This window comes from Anastrepha obliqua, chromosome 2, assembly GCF_027943255.1.
Source record: "Anastrepha obliqua isolate idAnaObli1 chromosome 2, idAnaObli1_1.0, whole genome shotgun sequence".
Lineage (NCBI taxonomy): Eukaryota > Metazoa > Arthropoda > Insecta > Diptera > Tephritidae > Anastrepha > Anastrepha obliqua.
The window spans coordinates 83,974,050-83,992,355 of NC_072893.1; the positions used below are offsets into that span (position 1 = coordinate 83,974,050).

Here is an 18,306-nt window from a genome sequence, read left to right on the forward strand (position 1 = left end):
AATATATTTTTTAGAAATTAATCGAAGATTTTTTTCTCGCCCATAAATATTTTTTATATACAATTTAAGGGCGAAATTTTGGTCAAAAATCGATTTTTTTTTTTTGAGAAACCGCCAAAAAAATTGTCAAAAAAATTATTTTGCTTATTCCTTCGATTAATTACTAGATTTAACATTACTTTAACGAAATCTGTTTGATTTTTTAATTTCAGAGGATCCAGTTCAGAGATATAGTGATCACCGCAAAACGCCTTTTTTGGGAGGAGCTCCCAGAGTTCAGCTGTAGCTCCTTTCCAAATAAATATTTTTACTAATCTTAGTCTTAAAATACAGTTAAAAGATAACATAATAAAGGATGGTTAAGTTTCAAGGGCCGGTGTTGATTTTGAATAAAATACAATTTTTTTAGAAAATTATTGTCATTTCTCTTTATTATGATAATATTGGTATGGCTCAATTACGTACGGAACAAAATATCGGCCAAATGGTCGCCGCGGTCCCGGCAACACACCTCCATCCGATGGTCCAAATTTTCGATGACGCTGAGGCATAATTGAGGTTCTATGCCGTTAATGTGCCGAATTATCTCATCCTTTCGCTCTTGATTTGTTGCTGGCTTATCGACGTACGTCTTCTCTTTCAAATAACCCCAACGAAAGAAATCCAACGGTGTCCTTGACGTTTAGGTGTGGTCACATTAAACATCGGCCCTTGAAATTTAACCACCCCTTATATGTACAAATCTTTAGATCAATAAATTTAAAAGTTTTCTCAGAAAAAAAAAATTGGAAAATTCGCTTTTTTCGGCCTTCTAACTGAATAAAACCCCTTATGTGAACGGGTAGATTAATTTTTCTGGATTTATTGGTAATCACTGCATACGTGAACGTACTTTGAGATGGAACGTTGTCCCGCTCAGGAATTATACCCAATTGCAACTCATATACTTCACAGTCGAAGTAAAACGTCTTTCAGTAGATGTCAGTAGGCGTTACCTTCTTTCATGTCATCTTTGACTTTTGCCAAGCAGACAGATGTGCAATTTTACACAATAGAACAACACGTTAAAATTATTGAAACTTATTATGAAAATGATTGATCTTTAAGAACGTGTCGCAAAATTCGTGATTTTTTGTGGAAATAATCGTAGGAATGTCGACTCAAAGGTTGGTGAAAAAATTTTAAGAAACTTTTTCTATGAGGATCGAAAAAGGACTGGCAAACCAAAAACTGGGCGTTCTGCCGCAAAGTGTTGCTGAACAACCATCAACATCAATATCCCTCAACACTTAGGCATTCACGAATCAACTGTCCAGCGGATTTTACCACTAGACGTGCTCATGGTGGACATTTAAATGATGAAATTTTCCCTATATAATTGTTATTAACCCTATTTTTAATAAAAATAGTGAAACCTGAAGGAATCTAAATGTTTACATGTTTTATTTTAAACATTCATACAAATCTATGTTAACACACAAATAACTTTAACAACGAAGAACAAAAAATCAGTACAAAAAGATAACATAACATATATGTATGTTGATTCAGATGTAGGAGCCCCAGCCAATATACATGGCTGCCAAATTATCAATACTCGTAGCCTCAGCAATCAAAAAGTTCACTTGACCTTCCGTAGAAAGAGGCATACTGTTGGCCTGAGTACGTTTTACCTGCAAACAAACAAATGTATTATTGTTTTCTTTAACATTTATAATAACTGCAGTTACTCACATAGCCCTGCAGTCGCTCCTCAATACGACGCACATCCATTAAAGCTTTGGGATCGGTTAACTCTAATGATGCTTTGCTCTTACCACTGTAACTGCGATTTAATGCCACTAAATCGTAGACGAAGGGTCTCAAGACCGACATTAATGTTTTCGATTGCTTTTTCAGCACCCGCAATGTGATCTCACAGCAGTGCCGATGCATGCCTTCAACGCCCAACGGACCCATGGCAAATACCATATTATGTGTCAGACGGAAGGGCACCAATTCGGGATAGGCAAACAACTCGCCCTGATTGAAGAGACAATTAAAGTCTACATGTACCGCATCGCCGTTCGTTTCGTCGAAGAGTAAGTTTTCGCCATGTCGATCGCCCAGTCCCAGTATATAGCCTACCATAGACATAACTGCGACAGTTTTTACGTAAGCACATCGGGCCTCATACCAACTGTTGGGCGTGCAAAAGCGACGTCGCAACCACTCCTGAAATACGGGCGGATGAGCGGGCAGAAGCGTGTCGACAAACACACTACGTTTCTTTTCTAAGGAATCAATTCTGGGCAATGCACATTGCCGCAACATACGGTCGGACAAGCCTAAGCCGCGCATGCGATATATTGAATTACAAATGGCACGAAATGAGTTCAACTTTGGCAGCCACTCCACCAAACCACATTCCTCATTGAAGGGTATAGCGGCATATGTGCGAATGCGAAGGCATCGATGGCGTGCCTGATTTGATGGAAAATAGAGAGAATTTACTTCAAAATCGTTAATGGAACTAGCAACAAAAACTTACCTGTGAATCTTGATGCAGAAACCTTTTAACAAGACCATTGAATTCCATTAGTCGAAAATCTTTACGCAAATCGTCTTTCGGTTTCACCATCACTTCGTAGCATTTACCATCACTGCATCGAATGCTGATCTTTTTTGGTTTGGCAGCTGAGCGTAACACTGTTATTTCCTCCTTAATACCACAAATATAAATTTGCTGATATGGAAACGGATTTGTGGGCACTGACAATGGACTTGGTGTTGACGAGGATGAAGAAGAGGATGATGATCTCTGCACATTGTCTGGCGACAGATTTAAGTCCAATGACGAAGAGGCAGACGTTAGTGGAAAAGACGCTTGCATATACTTTTCAAAAGGCAACAAAATATTGGAAAATTTCGGATCCTCAAATAGTTTCGGTAATTGCTTAACCAGAGTGCTCAACTCGTAGGTACGATCGTGCGCTACATCTTTGTTCGTTAGCTCAATCAGACGTTCAGCAAGTATATTGAAATCGTTTAACTGCTTTTGAAATTGTGGCTTTGCGAGACGCGCATCGGTGAAAATCAGTTTGCAGCGCTTGACACGATTCGTTTGCGACGACTTGAGTATGGGCAACAACATCCACAACGATTGCTGTGGAAAATGCTCGAGCAGCTTAATAACGATAGTGCGTAGTACGGCGAATACGTCATTTGACGGATGACAAATGCGACTCAGGAGTTGTGAGAAAGCTGTGTAAAATATGGCGGTTGGCAGCGCGTTGGCACAGCTGTTCATGAGCTCATTCATTTTTTTAGCTATTTCCTGCATGCTGCTCGCCTTGGCTGCTTGTGTAGCATCGCTGGTGGCCATCTCACACACGGATGCACAACGCGATGTAAAGTCCAGCCAAATACTAAGCAGACGCGGCAGTGATTGATACACGTTCTCACATCCACACTTCAGTGACTTTGCGTAATTTAACATAATATCAAACAACAGATTTCGGCCCATGTCGCCGTGCTCCTGTACCGCTGAATAGGATTCGTAAATTTTCTCCATATATTGCGCATATTGCACGTAATATTTCTCCGAATTGTGATTGCCCACAATTGCTTCGCGAAAATAGCGCAAATTCAGCTCAGCGCAACTGTTCATTGATTCGGCGCTGTAAGTCGCCTGCAAATATTTCGCTTCCGCATAGAGAGCGCGATCAACAGCGCTTAGTGTGCGTACATTACGTTGACACTGCGCTTCCATGCGTTCCAATTTCTCTTCGAGCAATTTGAAGGCATGAGTCTGATCACCCTTTTGCCACAAAAGTTTTGCCTTCTCGATAAAAAGCGTTTTTGGTGCATACTCCGTCGCTTTCATTATGCATAATTGCGCTTGTTGCAGACTGCCGGCCTCGCGATACATCTGTACGCTGCGCAGCCATAGCTTGCCAATTTCAGCATCAATGGCGTCAATAACATTTTGACGAAGTGACGAAGACTCTGCATCAGGTGATTGCGTAGATAGCAGTTGCTTGCTTTCGATAAGAAGATTGCGGCGAAAACATAATATCGGCTCCATCACGCGCACTACCGGCTGCAATACACTTAGCCGCCTATCCCAATCGGTGAAAAAATCACGCACGCTTGAGAGACATTGACTGGCACCTGTTTCCAATCCGTAACTGGCAATCACCTGGTGAGTAAGCTCTTTATTCTTCTCCATCTCATTGAGCAAATGAAGCTTAACGACGTCTTCATAGGAATGTGGGTAGGATTTCTGTTTTATGCCTGAGCTAGTGTGTATTGTCGAGAGCACATTGCGGCGTATCACATCCAAATGTTTTGTGAAATCGGCTATCGTTATAGTTTGCCCTTGAGCCTGTCTATGAGCAAAGGGCTGTCGGTAAAGTAAAAATGCCTCGGCGCATTGTATATTCCAATTGAATGTTTTACGACGCACCACCGAATCCTCGAACAGCTCCTGCAACTCATCGTAACGTCCCAGACGCCACAATAGCTCCGATTTGCATTCCTTAAAATAGTCGTCGGTGTAGTGGTCAGTTAATTTTTGCCAAAGGCCATCTGTGATCAAAAGTGCTGTTTCGGGTGTGTCCATGCGTAGATAACAGTTGATCATACCCTTTATGTGCTCTTGATTTATGGGCTCGTCGCTACTCATCAATTGCTCATAGCAGGCCTGTAGCTCTTGTGGCCTGTCTACGATACGATTAACCATGATCTCTTCGTTAAGACTGAGACCAGTCTTTTTAACGTATACGGCACCTTCAACTGAATCTGCGTCCAGAAGTTCCCCATGTATTTCTATCAAAAATGATATCTGCTCCTGCAGCCTTTGCTGCGAGTCCATTTCCTCAATGTATGCCTCCAAGTACATGAGCGCACGCGCATATTCATTCGAATGGTAATTGGCCTTGGCAATTAAAAGTTTGTCAAAACGCTGCACAAAATCGCGTACGCATTTATAATTATTGTCCTCTTCATTGACTTTAGCGCCAACGCTATTAAGGCGCTGCCATTCACGCACCCAGCGTTGCAAGAAGTCGATTTGCTCTGAACAGAGGTTCGTACAAGTACGGCAAATATGCTCCAGTGCGTCATACTGCAATGATTGGCCGGAACGCGTTCGTTGCGCTAACTCACCCGCCGACGATAGATCTACCGCGTACTTAGCTGAGACGAACTCTTTCAGTCCAGACGCCTCGTACACCGGCTGCTCGACAATACCTGCGCTACTAAAACTAAGCACCGCCTCAAACTCTTCATACACCTTTTGACGTTGTTTATCCGTACTATCTTGCAGTGCATGCAACAATATGTAGGGAAAAAACGTGACCAATATATTGTTGTCACGCTTAATACTCGGTTTATAGGAATTCAACAAGTGTTTCGTTTCATCTGTTTGCACGAAGTCAATGAGACGCGCTGCCCAATTGAACGCCCAATCAGCGTAGTTGTGGCAGTAACTGCTATTGAAGATTGGATGGTCTGTGCAAGTATTTTCACGACGTGAATTTGTATAGCACGACGTAAGCAACGGTTCCATCACTTGACGCATGCGCGCCGGCACTGCCTCCCAGACGTTCAATTTCTTATTCTCTATTGGTGAAACGCCGCAAGTCGCAAGTGTCTCTTGTATAGCCAAGGAAAAGTTGTCCACATATTTGGTATCCTTTTGAAATTGATAGGCGCGACAAAGTTCGGTGAGTGCCATTATGGCAAAACCATCTGTATGCACACTTAACGGCAACTCATCGCGCTGTTCGAATATATAATTCGTAGTTATGTAACTTGGGTCAATGGCACCCAATTCCCCCAAACACTTTGCCGAAGAAAGCTGCAAATTTGAATCCTCGTGTTTACAACCAGCCACCAACGTATCCACCACATTTTCAATTAGCGGATCGACGAGCATTTCGCTCAGCACCATATGGTTAATGTCAGAACGATGGAGGGCTATAAAGTCACGCAAATATGTGAGCCCATAAATACGTACTTGCGAATTTTCATTTGTAATTTGCCGATAGAGAAAACCAATCTTTTCGAGCAATGTGGAACGTTCACTTTTCAGTATCTCTGTCTGCCGTGCGACGCACTGACGTATAGCCGGCGTGACACCCTTCAATTGCTCCACAAAATACAAATCTGGGATATATGCGCCCAGCAGACTATCATTCTTCAGTATCACAAACTCATAAATGGCATTCACTTCAGCTTCACTGTGCGCCAGTAGCGGTTGTAGTGATGCCACAATGCGGCTCAACGACGGACCCAACTCCTGAATATTTACAATATGTAAAAAAATGTTCCAAACCTTTAGGCATATGATTTGTAAATGACGATCCGGCAGTGATAGTACAAAACTCAGCATGGCGATGATTTTAAAACGGAATTGTGTGACATGTTTGGCACCCACAAAACGTAATATTTGCCCAAGACTGTAAAGCGCCTCCTCTTTCAGCGATTTTTCGAAAGTCGGTTCGGCCAGACATGTCTCGAAGTAGGTGATCACGCCCAAGAAGCGATCAGCAATGAATTTCGCAAAATCGCTAGTTTGAGATTGCACAATGCCAGCTGTGTTGCCACTTTCGGCTGTAGCGCGTGCGCTGCCGGTGTCGTTGAAGAGTAAACACTGAAACGCCTTCATGACGAAATGGGGATTGCGATTGAAGTAGACGAGGAATTCGGAGACTGTTTGCTTTATTGTGGAGAAAGTGGAAATAAGGAAGAACATTGCATAGATAATATAAATAAATAAAATAGTGATGAATAAATGTGGCAAATGAAGAAGTTGCATTTATCCGAAATTAGTGTTTGGTGAGATTAAACTTAAATTTGTGGTGTGCGCCTTATGATTGCTCTACATACAGGAGGGTACTACGTTCCCACGAAAGTTGGATCTGCGTTTTCGGAAAGACTCGGATTTATGTATATCCAACTAAGGGCTGTCAATCCAACAGTATTCATCAAACATTTACGGGTAATGTTTATGCTAATACACCACCACCAACAACAACAACAACAGTTTTATGATAGCTCAGCTCTGTGATTTGGCCACAGAGACTTCTGAGCATACATTCTAGAATCTGAAGCAGCGCCAAACTGGCAGGAAAAGTATCTCGACCCAGGGTAGGTGGGTCAGCTATCAGCGCAGATCCTTTAAGAGTTTATAAGAAACTTAAGTCTTGACGAAGTATTATGAGGGTTTAAGGGCGCGAAAGATCTTAAGACGGCAATGCGCACCTCAAATGTTTATATTTTAATCTATCTATACTAATATATATTGAGTACAGGGTTTTCTTTAGCGAAGATATTACGAAAGCCTCTGAGTACGGAAATAAACAATAAATCTTCAGTCATAATCTTAAAATGAAAATTAGAATCGAACTGTGTGTGTAATTTCGGACTAAATGACAGTATGTCCTGAGTCCAGCTTTAAAATAGTCAATGTAGCAAACTCATTACTCAGCAAACTACAACTGTACATATAGTAAAGTTGCTACAAACGAGAAGCTTTACAAATCAAAGGAAGAAAGATTAAAAAAAATAATAATAATAATAATTGACGCGTACACTTCTGTTAGATGTTTGGCCGAGCTCCTCCTCCTATTTGTGGTGTGCATCTTAATGTTGTTCCACAAATGGAGGGAGCTACAATTTTAAGCCGACTCTGAACGGCAAACGGTTTTTATGAGGGGTTTTTTCATGGCAGAAATACACAGAGGTTTGCTATTGCCTGCCGAGGGGCGTCCGCTAATAGAAAACATGTTTTCTATTATTTGATGCTAATGCGCATGATTGATTGATGGAAGATTGAAACAATGAATATAAATCTGAACGATAAAAATCGGTTTTATAAATTAGCCCGCTCAGGACCAAACCCATATAAGGAAAGTAGTAAAGAGCAGTTCTAAACGTAATTGCTTACATACCTTCACATCCGTATTCATAAGTTTTTCTAAACTGAACTCTGTGCATCTAAGAATCAATTCAATACACTTGTTGCCCACCTCTGCCTCTTCAGTTAAATAGATATGTGTATAGATGCGAAGAAATGAAGCGACAAAGATCATAGATATCGGCTTTCGTGTCAATTTTGATATGGATACTATTAGCCCTTTACAGAGTGGCTCCTTCACGCAATAAGGTAGGATCATGGTCGTCAGAAGTCGATAGTAGCGACAGATAAACTCTTGAACGCACGAAAAGCCTAACATTTTTGTGAACTATTAATGAAAAGAATATTGTACATTTGTATGTAAATAATCAATGATCACTTTAAATGCTTGCTTTACTTACCGCTTTAAGCGAACGGGTCAGTCGTACGCCATTCTGCAAAAAAATCTGAACTGCCAGTTGCACTACTAAGGTAAGCGCATCACGCTTGTACCAATTCCATAAGCGTATAGGTTGCAACCCATGCTTAGCGCACATTTCTGTCGCGCAAAGCACTGCCTCCTGTACGACCATCGATTGTGGATGCAATAGATAGAAGAAAGTCATTTTAAAGAAGTGAAAAATCCATATTTCGCTTATATCACTATGCGCACAGCACGTAATGAGTTCCAGCAATTTTAGTTGGATACAGCGTTGCAAATCACACGATGACGGTGCCCGCGAAGACGTAGAAGAGATTATAGGTTGTAACTGCAGTGACTTCAGAATTTGTTGCAATATCAGCTTTGCCAATTTCATGATAAACTGTTCATTACTCGTAGCAATCAATTGCGGTACAAGTGTATGTAATATCTGCAAATTCAGTTTAGAGATATCCGGAACCTTCTGCAGGACAATGTAAAAGTCATCTGAGCTTATTCCCGACAGTTCCAAGTGGTGGCCGATTGGCGTAAATACAGGGTTGAGTTGTGTTAGCAATGTTTCACACAATTTGAGACGCACTGAAGCTGGTAAAAGTGGTTGCGTTTTACATCCTTTCGGAAGTACACCATTTTCGCTTTTACACCTTAGCAAGATGACTTTATGTGCCCGCATATACGCATATATTTGCACAGCCGACGTACACTCGTTGGCATTACACATCTGGCACATAATGACATGTTCCTGAAAGGGCACATCAGATTTGGCCATAGGCGACAGCCGGAGAAACACGCGACAAGTTGCAGCGCCAGCACCAGCGCAAAAGGAATTTTGTAGCATAAGAACCAATAATGAAGGCACATCTTGCAGAGCGGGAACGAAATCACGCAACACGCAACCTAGCGATACCCACCCGCGTGCGATTAACGTATGGAAGTGCTCACAAAAAGTCTTACGCAATCTTGCCGACTCTATTACCGGACTTTCAATGAAGATGCGACGCATGAAACCGTCATAAAGAGTTCTTATGTTGTTAACTACCTCAACTGGTTCATCGATATTTAAACTGACAAGCGCGCGAAATGACTCAAAAGCAAGAGCTTGTAAATAGCGGGTTGGTCGTCGTTGCTGCGTAGTACTATGCAGACTGTCACTAATACTTAAGAGCAATCTACTTTGTAATCCCGTATCTAGCACACTTCTCATACTAGTGCTGTTCATAATCAAGGCAGCAATGTCAATATATAACACAGACAATTCAGAATCCTTTATATCTATTTTTGTCTTCTCGGCACAGTATCGTAAAATAATGTCATGAAGCTTTGAAACGTATTCTTCGTCTACCAACGGTGCAAATAGATTTATACCATTACGATAATTTTCTCGTAACACTTCGTCAAGGGAGTGTGTCCGTAGTGCATTAAGTTGCATACGGTGGCAGAGACGATGTTCTGCGTAGATAACGGCTTTCAGCCACGGTTTCAAGCGCTTCAAAGAACCCATTTTGAGTTCGGAAATATTTAGAGTATCGAAAATCCTTTGTTTGAAGAATTTTAAAACTCGTAATCGCTCTGCTATTTGGTCATTACGATGTGCAAGTATCACCGATAATAGCAACAGCACGTTTTCATTTCTTTCCGATAGTATCATAAGCTTATCTGCTTCTTTGAACACTACGTCTTCCTCGCCTTCCTCCAATGGTAATTGTAATATAAATTCTACAATCACATGGATAAATTCGCCCAAATTTGTTTCATCGTTTTTATGCAAGACTTTTTGCTCTAATTCAGCGCAATTATATAGCAAGCTAATAGCTAACATCGTCAAGGCACGTCGTGTCCACTGGAGTTCGGTGGCGAAACGCATTAATGTCTGCAACATGGTAACGCTCACATCTTTCAAGCCATTCAGTTCATCGAGGCTCATATAACGTGCGTGCAGCCAAAGTGGCACTTGACCCCATAGTATAACTAGTGATTGCATGGTCAATTGTCCATAATGTTCTATCGTCTCTGTGCATTCACATGACGCTTCAAAGATGCCCTGGCAATATCTTAGCGCCATCAGTTTCGTAGTTAAATCACATTCACGTACCGCTTGCAGCGCACATATCATTGATTCTGCAAATAATTGCGGAAATAATGAATAACCAATCGAAGATGCGTACCGAAGTACACGCAATAGGAAGCGCACTCTTTCATCCACTTTTTTCAGTGGGACAAGTATAGTTTGAAAACAAAATTGTTCATCTATTTCACGCAAACACGGATCGTTGCTAAAGAACGCTGTAATCTCCACGCATTGATCTGGGATAGAACTTGCGTTCTCAGTGTTCTCCTCGCGTTGTTCGTCAAGCAACTGCAGAGCGTATGTCAGTTGATCAATGGCCTTCACATATGCTGCCACCAGTCGTTCGAATAGCAGTGCCTGATTTATCATGCAAGAGTGCAGCACCTTCTGTTGTAACTGAATGTTGCAGTCAATCATTCTAAAAAATATCCCATCACTTCATTATCAATGAAAATTCAGAAATTGTTTCCTTACCCCAAATCACTGACACTACTGACATTGTCGCTGTTGTTCGAATCGTCGAATCCTTTTATGAATTTACTTATAATCCAGAATACAAAAGTATCCTGAAAACGATTATTTAGTTCGCGTAAAGAGGGACGTATGAGTGAAGGCTCTCGGCAAAGGATACCATCAACAAATGCGAATACGTCTTTTAAATCGGTACCATCACGGGTAACTAAATCGTACAGTAATTTCCAGATATCTTTCCGACGCGCAGACATTTCTATTCATTTATTTCAGATCTTTCGTCTACTAAAATCAAAAATTCCGATAAATACTGAAGCAAAGCAATTTGTGAAATTAAATTAAATAAAGACGATAGGCGCCAAACAGACTTCATCAGCTGTTTTTGCATGTTAAAAAATTGTATAGTGTTGGTAAACGTTTTTTAATATATTTGTTTTGATTTTCTTGGCAAGTTTGCCAACATCTATTGAAAGCAGTGGTTTTTAACAATGGCCATACAATAAAAAATAAGAAGCTGAATTTTGAAAAATATGTAGGAAAAAATTTAAACAAAAACAAGTTAGCAAAAGTGTGGAATTATTCCAATATCAGGTACTTTTTGAATAGTTTCCTCTATGAGGGTGAATGCTGGCATACAAAAATTAAATACATAAGACCAAATATAATTGTGTAGTGGCTAATTTGTATTGGAAAAGTACATGAACTCAACTATTATTTGAGTGCGACAGTAAAACGAATAGCAAAGAGAAAACACGCCAAATTTTGCAAATATTTTTCTATCCAATTTCGAAGTCGAAGATGCGCCACGCTCTGGAACACCAATTGTTGAATAATATGGCTTCTGGTAACGGTCAAGCATTGTTTGACAAGAACTTTATATGTGTGCGTGTCGGGTGCTTGACGCTAATATCTAAAATTTTTGATTTCTACCGACAACAAGTATGTGTGACACGACGCCACCCGACTGCACTAACACATACAAAGCGCAGTCAAGCATGCTGTATCGTCACCAGAGGCCAATAGAAATCGTTGAATAAAAGCATTACGTAAGCATTTTTCATTGCCTGCAGCTAACGATGTATCTCCACAGGTAATCCATTATTGCCAAACGGCTATCATTATGCCTGACAGATATAAGAAATATCTATACAAATCGTTATGTGAGAGCATTTGATATCTTGGGGTAAGTATTTGTGGAATGGCATTAACCAAGTATGTTGTTTGGGGAAATATTTATTGTAGTATAATGTCTATTGCCTTGAAAAAAAAAGGTTAAAAGGGGCCGATAGAGGGATATATCCCCATCTTAAACTGAAAACCGCACCCGCCGGAGGCTTATAGTTTTTAAGTAATTTAATGTTAAAGTTCTGTAATTTAACGAAAAGTTGGTGTTGCCATACACCTGAAATAAAAACGAAGTTCGAACTCTCTTTCTTTGCGTAGAATTCCTTTTTGCGTAGGCGGCCTTCGGCCGCGCTTCTAAAAAATAACCCTCATCAGTGCAACTCCGGCTCGCAATCCACAGTATTTTTGCGTAGAACTCCTTTGCGTGTTAAAACCCTTGAACCCAATATTAAAACGTCATATGCGTGTATGTGTAAGGAGGCACAATAAGCCCGAGCCCAGCTCATTAACCCTACACTCAAATACTTCATTTTTGTTCATATTTTTTATTTTATTTGCCCGCATCCGGCAACACCATACTGTTGTTATTCCAATCTTCTTCTTACACCCCATTTACACACGGAGACATCTGGAATGGAGACACGGAAAATTCTCTTTTCATGTCTCATTCGCGGACGCACGGGCAAAATTGTTTTCGGCGACATTTTGACATTTAATACTTTAGCATCGTCTGGTTCGGATGCATTCTAGCACGCGCTTACATGTAAAGCAGAGAGCGTTCGACAACAGTTTCTTAAATATATGAATGAAAAATGCAAACTGGTTAAATAATAAATAATTTGTTGTTTTTTTTATTGAAATATATTTATAAATTCTTATACTTGAATAAAAAAAATTAAATTAAAAATACTTCATATGTAAATAATTAACTTAAAATTAAACTGAGTATCTAGAAATGCAGGGAAAAATTAGAAATCAACATAAACATGTCCCATAACTATTTTAAATTATACCACTTTACTAGCAAAAATAATTGTGCATTTCCCAAGCAGCGTTCGTATGTTTGTCATCGTTGTTATCTTCCGTTTGCTTGAAAACCAACACATAACTTAGAACTTTCTTCCACAAAAGAAGAAAAGGAATGAAGCAACTGTCAAAAATTGCTTTAAGATTGGAAATACGAATAAGAAGCACAAAGCGTGTCGCCAGTACAGGAGACAAATTCCCTTCTCTCTTCCGCGACCGTCCTTCACCCCCGAACAAAATGTTTCCCTTCCAGAGGAGACATCGTGTAAATGGGCACTTATTCGCGTTTGAAATTGGAAAGTGATTATATGGACAAATGCATTTGCATTTAATTTTAATAAAAATAATTCGAATATAAGGATAAAAATAAGTAAAAACATGCATGTGAGTGAAAATTTGGTGAATTTTAGTGAAGTGTTAAAAAATATAATATATAGTGTAATGTGCCAAATTATAGTGAAGTTCCCGAGGGCATTTTGAAGGCAAATAATTACGAAATTATTATTTCCCGAATAATTTGGAGTTATAAAGAGTGTTCCTTAACACCTCATTAACATCCCCACCAAGTTTTATTAATAAAGACATTATAGTTTGCCAAAAATTGCCCAATAGACATTATTGCGAATTCCAGCCGTTGTTTGCGTTAAATTGATACATTTTTTTTACATTGCAACAAATTGCAGAAGAAAAGCAACATATTTTTATTGACAATATATTTTCCTTGTTTCATTATTGCTGCTACCGAAAATTTTATTGCCACTCAATTTTGTTACCGAAAATTATTACAACTTCAAAGAACAACAATTCTGGTGCACTGGTAACGTTGTCAAAAGCGTAAAACCCACCATAGACACATTTTTTTGCCCTACATGATGAAAAGGTGAACTATTATTTTTATAAGGGCTAGTTGTAGGTAAGTTAGTAAGCTGCTACAACAACAACAACCCCTATGAGCCGGAAGAGCTTATGCACTCTTAGTAAATTCAATATCCAGATGAGCCCAACGACCAGTAAGGACCTACTCTCGAAGGATGACAAAGCCTTAAGCATATCCTGGCTGTCGCTTGGAATAAAGAATTCGCTCATTCCGGAGATGTCTTTGAACTCTGCACCTAGACAGATGACGTACTACTCCGCTTGATGGACTTTATTTTATGATGATGTACATGTAAACTTGAGAAACAAATGTTTGAATTCATACGCACTATAGTGGACCAGCTCAAAACGTGGAAACTCGGCCCCAAAATTACGAAATACGTCATAAACTTTATGACCCACCATAAATTTGCGGTACGCGTTACAAACCAATTATCCGATATCCGGCCCATGGCCAATGGAACCCCCCAGGGCTCACCCATATCCGTCATCATTTTCCTCATCGCCTACAACAAACTAAGCTTCATCATATCTCGTCACAAAGAATTCGATTTCTGTGCATCCGCGGACGACTTCTATATAATAATTAAAGAAAAAAAGGAAAAAATCCAGTAATAGACATGAGGAGCATCTTCAGGGACATACTGGACTGGTGCAAGTATTCAGGAACAAGACTATCTCCAACAAAAAGCAAATACATCCACATTTGTTGTAAACACAATTGCAAATGCACAATCTTATCGCAGGAAATAAACCTCCAGCCAAGCAATGAATTAAGAGTACTAGGCGTCATATTTAACAAAAGATACATGTGGAACTCTCACATAGATTTAACGAGCACAGCACTGATAACACAACTTAATGTTATAAAATGCCTGGCCACTCCAAAGTTTAATTGTGATACCCAAACTTTACTCACATTGGTCAAAACGCTACTCATTCCGAAAATAAATTATGGCATTTTTTTGTACGGGTTCGCCTCAAACTCATAGTTGAAAAAAATCAAAACAATACTCAATTCAGCTATAAGAACTGGCCTGGGGGCACTGCGCTCCACTCCAATTGCTTACATACTCTTCGAAGCCAATATAGGATCGGTAGAAAATCAGAGAGACTTGACCACGGCAAGGTTATTTAAAACAATTTTTGTATCAAAACACAACCCTCTCCATAACATCACCCAAAACTACAAAAAAAGAAAATACATACCCAAACAAGAGCCAGCCACAGGCAAAATATTAAACCTCAGTGCAAAACTCAATCTACCTACAAAATATCCAAAACATACCATCCACAACTCGCCTTCCTGGATACTGAACCCTAAAGCAATTAATACTACCTTAAGTAACTTAAACAAAAACAACACGAACCCAATCCAGTATCAAACAAAGTTCTACGAAATTAAAGAGAAATACCACAACTATACCTTCATCTACACAGACGGATCTAAGATCGACAACAATACTACATACAGCATAACCTCACAAAACGAAGTTATAAAAATGTCAAACCTACCAAGCTATAGCTCAACATACTCTGCAGAAATTACAGCCATATGTGAAGCTAATATATAAACACAATAAAGAGCAAAAACAAAAACTTCGCAATATGTTCTGATTCCCTCTTGGCCATCAACTCAATAACAAACATATACAACTACGATCACTACCCAACCACCACTAGAAACATTATGATAGCGAAATACCCTAAAATCAAACTAATTTGGGTGCCGGGACACGCCAACATTACCGGAAATGAATTCGCTGACTACACCGCAAAACAAGCACATCAGACACCAACGCTAATGACAGATAACTTCAACTTAACCGACATTAAAAAACATATAAAAAAACATTTGGTAACAAACAGAACCATACATGGACCTCAACCAATGACTGGTACCAACAGGTAAACCATACAAAAACCCACATAACGGAATTTATAAAAAATAATAAAAATAGGGTGACCCGACTAGACGTCATAAAGTTCGGGCGTCTTCGGCTAGGGCATACAAAGACTACACATGGACACTTCATGACTAACACCAACCCAACTACGTGCACATGCAACCCGGACGTAATATGTACCATACCCCATATCCTTCTTCATTGCCCACTATACACCGCCCGCAGAAAACAAATCATCAGCAACTCAAACCAAATGACGCATCTATCTTCCCCAACCTCCGATTCATAATCTTTAATAACCAAATTCCTTAAAATAACCGACCTATACCATAGAATTTAAGACACAATACAAAATAACTCCATATACACAGTTTAAGCGTAAGGCTTTATTTACAATTAGCTTATAAGATTTACTCTTTAAGTCAATTTTTTTTAAATAAAAAAAAAATGTTTGAATTGTTTCCTTCGAAATTCGCGTGCACGTTTTCCTTTAATTTCTACAGGATAGGGTAAAATAGTAAGTACTCATTATTTCTTTACCCGTTGTTACCACCTTATGTACTGTCACATACCAGCTGGTATGAATTCGCTTTAGATTATATTTCATACAAGGTTTGCACTTTGACCTCATAGTCTTTTGTGCCCTTAACTCATTACACTACCTCATCCAGCGACACTTCCCTTATTAACTATTATTAATCACTATTTCTTATTTACTCGTGGGCTATGTATGATTGGAAACAAACTATTTACTAGATGCTGAAAAAATATCCCCTTTTATGAGATATAGCAAGTATAGTCATTTACTAATGATAATATGTTCATGCATATATTCTGAGGTGCTTTGGACAGGTTGCTAACCCAGTTTTTAGTTCGTACCTTAATGAATGTTTGTAGTTATGCCGCCTTCGAATTGCAATTTTTCTTTAGAACCTTTTTCAAGGCATAAGACATGCTCCATTTCGCAAATGAGGCACAACTGGCAGAAAGCAACTTTTTTTATATTTTGCTGTTTTTATTCCTATCATTATTGTTTATTTCCCTACTGCTTTTAGAATTAAAAAACAAAACAGAAAAACACCAGACATAAGTTCTTAAAAGTTTATTTACAAAATGTAAAATTATTTAGTTATTAAATAAAAAATAAAATTTTGTTTATTGACTTTCTTCATAAATTGCACATTGGTTACTAAAAAATGTCACACCAGTATGCAAAATAAATACGTACCTAATATTTGTTCACGTACATTTATTTATCAACGTAGGTCACTACTTACTTATTACGCTTAAAATCGAGATGTTTCTAAAAAATTAGATCATCTTACATGTAGTGTTGAATTTTCTTTGTAAATTTCTTATGTGCAAGACTCCAAAACCCTTAATATTGTTTGAAAACTTCTCTTAACTAGACCAAGTTTTTAATTTACATTATAGCCAAATAACTAAAATAATAGCCGAGAAATAATGAGCATTCGCACAGATAAGGCATATACAGGAGATGATGTAGACGGAGGAATGTGATGCCTTCCGATTGAAATATTGTTTCTTTTAAATACATTTTTTATTTTAATTTTTTAAATCTGGGTCTCATTCACGTACGGTGCACAGGTTGACGCCATAACACATTTTTCTACTTAATGAGGAATTTTTAAAGGCTTTTTAGTTGCTGATTTTTGTAAAGATGTTGTATTTCAGCATTTCTAGCTCCAGACATCAGCGGAATAACGTTTCTGGGCTTCCATTTTCTTAATATATTGCACAGCATCAGCTTCTCTCATGTTACCCTTGGCCACAAGAATTTTGACTAAAATATTTCTAACATCGACAGCCATATTTTTGGCATCACTGCAAGCAATAGAATAAATAGGTATTTAACATTTAGCATTTCTTTGATTTTATCTACATATCTACGAGTACTTACCCGCAAATATAAAAGTGCCCTTTATTCTCTCCTATCACGTTCCAAATCAAATCAGCATCCTTTTCGATCAAATGGGTCACATAAATTTTCTCATTTTGATCACGTGAGAAAGCGGTCTTGAGGGTTAGTGTTCCCTTCTTTACGAACTCCTCAAGTTCCTTTAAATAAAATAGAAATTTCACAATAAACTCAGATAAAGAAGCGTATGATAAAAGTCCTACCTCCTCATAAATGAAGTCTTCGCTTTTCTTTCTGCAGCCAAAGTATAAAATTGATTCGCCAACTGTTTTGCCTTCATCGCGCAAGAATTGGCGCTCTTGAAGAAATCCGCGAAATGGAGCAAACCCAGTGCCTGGTCCAACCATAATAACTGGTATTTCTGTTTTCGTTGGTAGTCTGAATTGTGACCTACGTATGAAAACTGGTACTCGTACATCCTCGCTGCCAGGTTTCTTATTTTTCAAATAAGTTGTTGCCACACCATTATTTACGCGTCCAGTTGGTGTTTTGTATTGCACTAAAACGGCAGTGACATGTACGTGATTTGGATTCAACTGAAATTCAGATTGAAAAAGCGATAATCATATT

At 39.0% G+C, this 18,306-nt stretch overlaps 2 protein-coding genes across 9 annotated transcripts in view; both read right to left on the reverse strand.

Annotated features, from left to right (window-relative positions):
• Positions 1 to 1,437: 1,437 nt before the first annotated feature.
• LOC129239686 (serine/threonine-protein kinase ATR) lies at positions 1,438 to 11,215 on the reverse strand. Its single transcript, XM_054875396.1, has 6 exons — positions 10,867 to 11,215; positions 8,305 to 10,810; positions 7,938 to 8,231; positions 2,531 to 6,703; positions 1,735 to 2,463; positions 1,438 to 1,673 (listed from the first exon to the last, which is right to left on the reverse strand). Exons 1-6 carry the CDS (start codon positions 11,115 to 11,117, stop codon positions 1,548 to 1,550), a joined length of 8,079 nt encoding a protein of 2,692 aa, XP_054731371.1. The 5' UTR covers positions 11,118 to 11,215; the 3' UTR covers positions 1,438 to 1,547.
• Positions 11,216 to 16,884: 5,669 nt separating this feature from the next.
• Positions 16,885 to 18,306, reverse strand: part of LOC129239712 (NADPH--cytochrome P450 reductase) — a 44,455-nt gene continuing 43,033 nt past the window's right edge. For all 8 annotated transcript variants that reach the window (XM_054875474.1, XM_054875472.1, XM_054875471.1 and 5 more), the window contains 3 exons: positions 17,940 to 18,272; positions 17,719 to 17,876; positions 16,885 to 17,642 (listed from right to left, as the gene is read on the reverse strand). In XM_054875474.1, the coding sequence (XP_054731449.1) occupies positions 17,498 to 17,642; positions 17,719 to 17,876; positions 17,940 to 18,272 (636 nt within the window). In that variant the 3' untranslated portion in view covers positions 16,885 to 17,497. The remainder of the gene's footprint in view (positions 17,643 to 17,718; positions 17,877 to 17,939; positions 18,273 to 18,306) is intronic.